Below are 9,898 nucleotides of genomic sequence, written 5' to 3'. Positions count from 1 at the left end.
TATATTGTATTAACATTGTATTAACAAAGGCATTTCTACATTTAAATGGCATGTGCAGAACTCAGTACATGTGAAGCATTAACTAATTTAACCATCAATATCAAATGCGCAGTCAACAGTGCAAAAAAAAAAAGAAAGTTTGTGTGCATAGTATGGTATTGAATAGACACATTTTATAACATCAAAATATAATGTCCAACAGACACCTCAAATTACGCCACGTGAGCCAAATTTAGAATTTCACTAATTTAACTAAAATAATGCAATGTAAGTGCACAAGCATTTGATCAATTGTATTATTTTATTCTGAATTTGCATCATACCTTAATAAACATTCTATGTGCCATAGATCATTTAAACTTACACAAAACCGCAATTTCAAAAAGTTTCCTTTTTAATTCTTTAATAATTTGCTGCTTTATTCATGTCTGAGGTTACTGTGTGGACGGAGCCGCTACAAAAGTAGCTTAGCCTAGCCTGATTGGTCCGATATCCATTCAGAAAACACGCATTTTATCAATAATGTGACCTTTATTATTGTGTTTGAGGAGGCCTCAGGCTTATACGATGAATTTAAACATTTTTGTTTAATGAAAATAAACTTCAATAGAAATTATTTCAGAAAAGTATATACTGTATATTTTTTTGCGCTTTGTATTGCTGAGGGTAATTTTTATTTTTCAAAGTAAACTAATATTGACACTATTTCTTTTGAAAATATAAAACCTTTAATCCTTTGGGGGGGTATTTAAGAACAATGAATCTTTGTCAATATATTTGTGTGCTGCTTTAAATAACCCATCTCACCCACAAACTAAATAGGATTCAGTAGAAAATGTTTAATAGTGAGAAATTTACATTAAAATCCTTCAAATCAAGCAACTCGTTTTATTACATTAAAATAATGCAAACCGTTGTTTATTTTTCAGTCAAAATTGAATTATCTGATTTTTAATACACATTGTTTTTATACAAATATACATCGGGATAAACAAAATCACAGGATATTATAAAAGTGAACAGTGGCATTTGATCCTACATCATTCATGGACACATTTCTATGAGATAAAATCATTGGCTCCACCTTGAAAAGAAATATTATTATAAACATAATTTTAATAGACCAGGTGGAATATCTTTTTTAACACAGTTTTATCAGTCAGTCTTACAAAAAGTGTGCAGCTGAGCAGCTCACAGAATGACATGTATGAAGAGAGCCATGATGGCAGCGCTGATAAGCCCGGAGATAGGAACCGTGACGAACCAGGCAATGAAGATGTTCCTGAACAGACGCCAGTCCACTGATTTCCTGGAGCGCAGCCATCCCACAGCCACCACAGATCCCACCTGTGTTTGCATGATATTAGTCAGATGTGATTTGTACTGATAAGTACAAATATGTTTGCAGAAGTTGTTGCTTAATACATTTGATACATTTAAACGTATTTGTCAATTTATAAACAGGAAATTATGTTAATATTGAAACAGTAAGCCAAGAGAGCAGGTTTTATTTGAATTATATCAAATTTTATCTGAGTCGTGTCAAGCTATATTTTGTGGTTTGTTAAGAAATCACTTGTAAAACCAGTTTTACAGTGCTCCTTTGAGTAAAATATAGTTTTAAATGTGCCAACTACTGAGAAACTAAGAAAGGCGGCATATGATATCTTCCAATAGTATTGATTTAGCAGACGGTATTTTTATATAAAAAACTTGAATTTGTTATTCTTGAAGTCAATGAGAATTAAGAAATATTAGAAAACGTTTTAGTAAAAAGTGTTTATTTGTGCTGCTTGTTTTAAGCTTAGCAGTACAATAAATCTTGTTTTTTTTAGTTAATATCATTAAATTATAATAACTCCTTATACACATGTTTGTAAGTGCACGACTTGAACACATTGGAAATGATCGCCCCTTTGAAATTACTCGAGAGTTGTTGATAAAACGAATTGTGACCCCAAGAATGGAAATCAAATTTGAAGATTGAGGTTGAATTATCGGAGTTTAGAGTTTCACTACCTTGCAGTGGGTTGTGCTGACGGGAAGACCAACATTTGATGCCACAACAACTGTGAGCGCTGAAGCTAGCTCAATGCTGAATCCACTAAATCACAAAAAAAAACATATCAGTACATTTTGACTGTCAAATATATCATCATTTCAGTTGTCACTGTATGTAAATGAGTGGCAAACCTGGAGGGGGTAATGGGTGTAAGGTCTTTGCCCAGGGTCTGCATCACTCTGCGTCCCCATACCCAAAGTCCAGCGCAGATGCCCACTCCGCCGTAAAGAAGCAACCAGATAGGTGTTGGTGCGTTGGACATCACAGAGCCGCTCTCATACAGAAGCCAGAGAGCCACCAGTGGACCAATCGCATTGCTAATGATGAAAACGGCTTATTTAACTCATCTGAATAAACAGCACATAGAAAAATCTCAGGAGAAACTAACCCTACCTGACATCGTTCCCTCCGTGAGCGAAAGAGCCAAAGCACGCTGTGAGTATCTGCAGGAACTTGAAAAGCATGGCGACAGCTGGTTGGTCGAGCTCTAGCTCATCTTCTTCAAAAGCAGGCTCAGGGCCAGCTTCTTGTGTCACATTCTCCTCTTTGACCACACTCCCGTTGGTCACTGCCGAGCTGTAGCTGCTGTAACTGTCCACTCTGGGTCTTCCCTGCAACGCACCATCGACCTCCTTGTTTTTAGGATCTCCTTGAATGCCATAAATCGCCATGGTGTAGGAGGTGTAGCTGTTGTTCCTCCTGATGGGCCGCTCCTCTGTATCGCTGTCGCCGATGCAGTCACCAACCTTAGACACGTGAAGTTTCTGCAGTAGGTCTTTGTACAGGCCTGAATCTTTGTGGATGGTGTGGGACCGTCCACTGTGAGGATCAGTGATCATCATGGGCCCGAAAGTGCCATTCACACCTACGGAATTAAATAGTTTATTGTAATTCAACTTTAGTCAGAATTTATTTTGGTTATGTGATATCTGAGTTCAACCATTTTGAGATTTGATAGATTTCGTAAAAAACATTTATTAGGGAATTAATTCAAAACCATTCATTCCTCACCATTGCTGGCATCCAAGTCTTTGGTTTCCATGTCATTGTTGTCCAAATCTGCTTCCTCTGAGCCTCCCAGTTTGAAAGCCACTCTCTGACTTTCTACTGGAGGCGCCTGGGGTTGAGGGTGCTGAGGAGTGGATTGCTGCTCGGCTGGCGCTGGTTTGCTGGAGTTCTTCTCCATTAATGGTGTTTCACAAGGAGAAGCAGCTGTTTCTCCTTTAGTAAAGGACATAAGCATTAGGCACCCAAAAGCATTATAGGTCCTCTTTGTAGGGTTAAACTTCTTAAGAATTTTCATGCAATTTCAAAAAAATAACTAAATGTATGATGAATACATTGCAATTAACATAACCTTTATTTTCATTTAAAATGCATTTGTGAATTTATGAGAGTCTGAAAGTGTAAGATTTACTCACGTCGGATTGTTTTCTTCAGACGAGGACAAACAAAGAACCAAACGAACAAAGCTGTGGCGAAGGCAGAGCCCAACGCAATGCACAGTGTTCCCCACCACGGCACTCTGTCAAAACCAAGCACTGAGCACACCAAATGAGGAAATGAGAAAGAAAATCTGTCTCAGACAAGGAGAAACATAAACTTGAATGGTTCTTTCATTTATTAAGAACAGATACTGCTCCTTTTATAATAATGACAAAATAAACTGTTAGTAATTGCATGCTCCTATACTGTTTTGCCTTCTTTTACATATATTGTAGCATCTAATCGGTCTCTGACATATTGACCTTTACAGGGAACAAGATTAAGTCTTTGTCCAGAATAACTAATCCTCTCCTCCAAGTTTTGGTTAAAATGTCGTAAAGGCCTGTTCCAATATTTCAGATCACTCTGACAGACAACCGTATCAGTATAAAAACACACGCCTTACAATCAGATAGGGTTTAAAACCCAGTCTTGCAGCCAACAGATAAAATACACTGTAAGGACACTTCTAGTATCTCTCACTTTCTTTTAATGCTAACACAGAATAGCTAGAATTTCTAGAATGAGATGTGGTAATGCAGGTTAGTATTAAAATATTGGGTTTTTGCCTCACAGATACAACTTACCTTTTTGCTCTTGTAGACAACAGCAGGTTAACAACAAATAAAAAGGCCATGGAGTAAAAGTAGTAGCTCTCATTATTAACATGGATGTGAAGCCATTAACCACAAATATTCTTGATTGACACAAGAACCTGTTTATCTCTGTGTCAGAAAATAAAATGTTGTCTGGAACATGTTTGCAGTATGAGTGTGAGAATTGCACTGCTGTGTTACGCTGTATAATTGCATAGCAGGAGTAATGGTGTGTTATAACTCTTGACCCACACACCGGCCTGCAGCCTTCAGTGAAGGGCCCAGGCCAGTTGTCTTCTCGATAAGTTCAATCCTGCAAATGAAACAAAAAGGAATGGAAATTGTCCATTTAATAGTTGTATGATTCTCAAATTCCCCTTAAACTGGTTTAACTGTATTTGGTTATGTTGGGTGGTTTTTGGTCTTTTGCAATCAAGTTTAAATGTGGGTTTGACTGCTGGTATAATCTAGGGAACACTTCTTTAGACAGAAATGCCAGTTTGGACAAGTTTTTGCTTGATGAAATGTTGTCGAAAAAATATTAATCAAATTAAATGTTTTCTCTTTGTTCGTAACCTACTTTGTCCTAAGAAGACTGTCATCCACTCTTTTCTGTGTCTCTTGTGACATTTATTCAGACCTCATCTTGCTCCATGGCTTTCAACATCTGCTGTGTGAATCAAAAGAAACATGTGTGTATTGTGTGGACCTTGTACTTACTTGGGGCTCCTGTAAACATGATGGAGAAGACGTTGATGCCCATAGTGATGGCGTAAAAGATGGGAAGAGCTCTGAGTCCGTTAGGTACAGGGTCAGCCTGGGCAAATCATATGTTAGAGCAGGATTTTTTTAGAAGTTACAACAAAGAGACATTTCCCCCTCTAAACTTCTCAGATGTCTTCAGTTATTTATTTGTCATGCCCAAAGAGACGCAGGTTATCCAGTATGTAACAAGAAACACAGATTCCAAGAAAAGGCTAATAAAACCAGACCCACAAGTTTAGCAGAAGTTTTTTATTCCCCATTAATTATCTCAATACTAAGATATATTCTTTTGACCATTTGGTTGGTAATCATTCTTAGGCTGTTTAATGCTGCTTAGGGCACTGTTGCGTCAGTATTAGCAATCAAATAATGTCATTTAATAATATATCACTTCAAGGAGACCGTTTTTTCTGCAGAATGAGTTCCTCTATATGTATTACTTTAAATACATCTTGAAAATTAGTTATACACACTTTTATACAAGTGTCATGTGAAGTGCAGGACTTGTGCTTCTTATGGAGTACTTTAACTTATGAAAATGATTTTAACACTTGCCCCACCATAGATACATTAAATTATCAATCTTTATCTTGTAAACTGGTTCGAGTGTTAGGGTTGTGCTTACCTTGTTCAAAATGTATTTGCGAACCAAATAGAAGAGGACTCCTGACATGATGCCTGACAGCATCGGGGACAAGAACCACGACGCCACTTTGGATTGAAAAACACATTTCAAAGAACATTGACAAATGCGTTTTAGGCTACACTTGTATGTTTGGGTTAAACACATATACTCGTTTCACAATGTTGTGGTCAAAAACAAATAATCACCAATGCGCAGAAGCTCCATCCATTTGACCCCTTGGTGACCTTTGGCTACCATGGAGAAGCCGATTGTTGCTCCAACAATACAGTGCGTTCCAGAAATGGGGAGCTTCAGGAATGATGCAGTTAGCTGCCACACAGCAGAGCCTGTGGGACAAAAACATGAGCTGGGCCTGTTCTCGCAGTCTAAACATTCACTAGTAAAAAATATCTTTATTTTATTAGCACCATTTAAATGCATTCCTATGTAATGTTACTGTATGTTAATGCTTACCAAACATCGCACTTATCGACCCTGCCATGAGGACGTGTTCGGAGCCGTTGTACATGTTGACGTCAATGATGCCCTTCCGGATGGTCTCGCTGACTTTGGCCCCCAGCAGCACTGAGCCCACCGTCTCAAAGATAGTGGCCAGGATGCAGGCCTGACGCAAGGTAACCACTCCGGAGCCCACTGCAGTACCGAAGGAGTTGGCCACGTCGTTGGCTCCCACAGAGAACGCCAGGATGAAGGCAATGATGAAGCCTAACACCAGCAGCCACATGTAGCCTGTCATGGCGGTCCCTGAGGCCACAGCCATTGTAGTGGCAGCAGCCAGGGTTGCTAATGTGGTTGTATCCATTACTACTTTCAAATTGATAACAAATTAAAACAATCAGAGTTAAATAAAGCCAATTTATTCTGGTTTAACGGCGTCTAATGAGGTATTATTTGTTTATAAATAAGAAAAGTTCCCCCTTAGGTCAGTTTTATTAGCGCTTAATGGGGAGGAATCTAAATGTATTGCTAGCTAGGTATGTAGGGTTTGTCTGTAGGCTTCATCATAAAATGACAGGGTAAAGAGACGGGAGAGACATCCATTGTGACAGCGAGCCACTGATGATACACACTGTAAAAACACAAACACATGAGTTAGTGGTTAATGCTTCTTATTTACTGGTTCAAAAACAAAGTTAGGTTACACATTAACAAGACCAGAACTAGCTACAGGGATAAAACAGCGTGCTGCATTTTGTTCTGCAGGCATGATAGGGTCTATGATCTGTGTGGCAGAGGGAAGTGGTTATAATAAAGGGGTTTATAACCATACAAGCCACATTAAAGTTTGGCATCACTTTGTTAGAGCATAACCTTTCTGTAGAGCTATCTGTTTCACTTGTCAATCATAACACTTGTCATGACACAAAACTAGGAAGAATACTATTCATATCTTCAAATCTTATGCAATTCACAGGCTTATAAACATTAATTTCCCTCCAATACTAAGGAATATAGTCATATTATAAGGGTTGATTAAGTGCATTTGCCAGCCAGTGTTATTATTATGATTAAATAGGATTTTCTAATATCTTAGACCATTATTAGCTAATTGAATCCACGTATGTGTGACCTCTGTCTTCTCCTTGTCTTTTAAGAACTCCCAGGGGCTGCTTGGGGTTTGTCTTCCATTAATTCCTCCGTTGCTATGGTGTTTTTAATTTAAGCAGAATTTTAATCCAGACCATTTTAACTTTGTTACATATGAAATATATGGCTGTGTAATGTTTTGGCTGCGCCTAAATGTGTCCGTGTAGCAACAGGTTGAGCGTCACATAACTTTAGTAGCCTCTGAAATTTCAGTTTTAATCACAAATAAATCCACTTAAAACTAAAAATAGAAGTGAACAATTAAGTTATTTTGATCAAACTCATAATCGGTATGGAAAATAGCGGTATGTTAATCTACTTAGCTGTTCTTGCATAATTATAATCGAGCGACAAAAAAAAAGAAAAATGAGAGAGAGAGAAAAATACTCACATGTGAGACGAAAGTGAACCTCTGCGTGTTTTGGGGTCCAACGCACTTCGTGTGTCCTGCTGAGAGATGAGAAGCAGCTTTATTATGCAAAGTGAAGGTTGGATGTTATTATAGGAGGGGAGTCTGCACCGGCTTTATATAACGAGCTATGGAGTACACGCCTCTCCAGGTCGGTCATGAGACCTAAAGCTAATGTTTAGCTTGTTTGTAGGCAGAGGAATAATTACTGTTGCCTTTGATTAAGTTACTTTGCTGCATATGCACCTGAAATCCCCCACCTTTTTTTTCCACACCACCACGGAGAAACAGAAATGTTTATTGTTTTGCCTCAATATATCCTAAAGACACTACATTTCAGGCTCTCAGTGTGTTTACGCTAATTGGGGTTTGTTGTGGTCACGTAATATTCCCATACTATTCCTGGATACTATGTATAGTTGGACTTATGTTGGTGTCAATAATAAGAAAAGCAATGGGCATGTGTAGTTGGGGCTGATGTCCCAAATATAACAATGATCTAATGTGTTAAAGTGACCACATGTGATGATCTTTATTTTTTTATTTCAATAACATGGCCTCCACTATGGTGCCACCTACTGGCCAAACCTAGTATTATAAATAACATGTACTATTTTTGTGTGAAATGTTATTGCAATTATTGAGGCTATACACTTGTTTAAATGGATGTGTATTTGTTGTTGTTGAAAGAATTCCCTCAACAGAAACATATGCTACAATATGATCACACTAAACGCAAGTTGCATGGCACATTAAGCAAGAGTAGCTAAGCAGAGCGTGAAGTACCTGTCTCAAAGTGTGTTACTGAACAACCTGTCATCCCCCATTTTTCTCTTACTTTACTGGGAAACTCCACTGGACTTCAGTGTCAGCAGAAAATACTCTTTTTCTAGACTGCTACACTGCCTCCAAATCTGCTGATGAGTTCCTCTTCATTACTCATTTATTCAGTGCCTGTTGGATGATCTCAACCGATGCACAAGAGTGCTACCTGTGTGGAATATTTTGACCTCTCCAAAGCATGTGACAAGTGCAAATGGAAGTGACGCACAACAGTGCTGAGAAGAAATGTGAAGGTGGCAAAAGCGGTCACTTTTTACCTGCATCACATGCAATCTTTTTTGTATGTGCTTAGCATGCTATGAAAGAGCCATTCTGCATACTTTTCCTTTTCATACTTGAAGTACCTTTAGCTGAAAATACTTCTGCACATCCTGTTTCTGAAATGGGCCATTGTGCAGAATGAGTACTTTTTCTACTTCAAATACATTTTGATGCTGATACTTTTGTACTTTTATTTAAGTACAATTTTGAATTCAGGACATTTATCTGTCATGGAGTATTTTAAGAAATAATATTATTATTTCTACTTAACTTAAGTACGGGATCTGAGTACTTTATCCACCTCTGCATATATGTAACACCATTCACATGTAACACATCAAGATCATTTATAGAGCATTGCACCCATATTGGACTGTTGGCCTCTTTGGTTGCTTTAAATACATTATAATAAATGAAGTATATTTATAATGTCCCATGGGGCTCCATTTGACTTTTAAATGAAGTAAAAACTGATACGTATCCAAGACCAAATAAGATTCAAAGGCATCAGATACAGAAATTGTGATTTTAAAAGTGCTTACAAATAGAGGGCTTACTTGTAAATGCATAGTCACTGATACCATGCAATGTAGAGATTTTACAGCAGATTATTTGAGCTGCTTTTCCAAGTGATTTCCTTTTCCTTTCTTAAGTGTTTGGAGGTTTTTCCACTGAGAGCCCTTATACTGAAACAGGCCATTTGAGTCACTTTGTCACACCAGCTTGGGAGAACACCCACTAAACAATAATTTACATACAATTAACTCATACTTGTATCCATGATCATTTAAATACAAAGAAGTTGAACAAGAACTAGAAAAATGAATCATGCTTCTTCACAACAGAGACACAGTCATTCCAAGCAATCATGTTCTCATGAGATTAGAGCTGCAATTTCAATTATTTACTAAATGCTTCATAGTATGTTGACAGTGATTTAACTTTGACAGACTAGACAAAGGAAAATAACTTTCCCAGAGGGTTTGGCCATCTTTCTGTACCACTGGCGTTTTTAATTACTACTGCCTCGCTAAAATTGACTTAAATGTTGTTTTCTGTCTTGTTTGAGTTATTCAGAATTACTATTATCTTCTATTGTAGACTCAGACAACAATGTGCACTTGTTTTGCAGCAGCTTGAGAAGAGTTGTCTCTTTACATTCTCATGGCCAGTTGTTCTTTATCACTTAAAGGGGCCCTATTATGCTCATTTTCAGGTTACATCATTGTATTGTGTGCGTCTAC

General features: G+C 37.8%; 1 protein-coding gene across 1 annotated transcript; it reads right to left on the bottom strand.

Moving 5' to 3' along the window:
• Positions 1-929: 929 nt before the first annotated feature.
• On the bottom strand, positions 930-7,634 carry slc20a1a (solute carrier family 20 member 1a). The gene is made up of 11 exons (XM_010777587.1): positions 7,533-7,634; positions 6,008-6,623; positions 5,740-5,880; positions 5,534-5,619; positions 4,864-4,960; positions 3,484-3,603; positions 3,074-3,283; positions 2,456-2,927; positions 2,194-2,379; positions 2,020-2,104; positions 930-1,347 (listed from the first exon to the last, which is right to left on the bottom strand). Exons 2-11 carry the CDS (start codon positions 6,354-6,356, stop codon positions 1,192-1,194), a joined length of 1,902 nt encoding a protein of 633 aa, XP_010775889.1. The 5' UTR covers positions 6,357-6,623; positions 7,533-7,634; the 3' UTR covers positions 930-1,191.
• Positions 7,635-9,898: the final 2,264 nt, after the last annotated feature.

Source organism: Notothenia coriiceps, unplaced genomic scaffold, assembly GCF_000735185.1.
Source record: "Notothenia coriiceps isolate Sejong01 unplaced genomic scaffold, NC01 NC01_scaffold00018252, whole genome shotgun sequence".
Taxonomy (NCBI): domain Eukaryota; kingdom Metazoa; phylum Chordata; class Actinopteri; order Perciformes; family Nototheniidae; genus Notothenia; species Notothenia coriiceps.
The sequence above is the reverse complement of the archived record's forward strand: the minus strand, read 5'-3'. Positions and strand labels throughout refer to the sequence as shown.

Excerpts from the sequence above, each read along its gene's own strand:
- slc20a1a (XM_010777587.1), bottom strand. The coding sequence starts at position 6,356 with ATGGATACAACCACATTAGCAACCCTGGCTGCTGCCACTACAATGGCT. Across the intron at positions 2,928-3,073 it reads AGACTTGGATGCCAGCAATG|GTGTGAATGGCACTTTCGGG; the intron begins GTGAGGAATGAA and ends TTAATTCCGTAG. Across the intron at positions 2,380-2,455 it reads CACGGAGGGAACGATGTCAG|CAATGCGATTGGTCCACTGG; the intron begins GTAGGGTTAGTT and ends TTTCATCATTAG.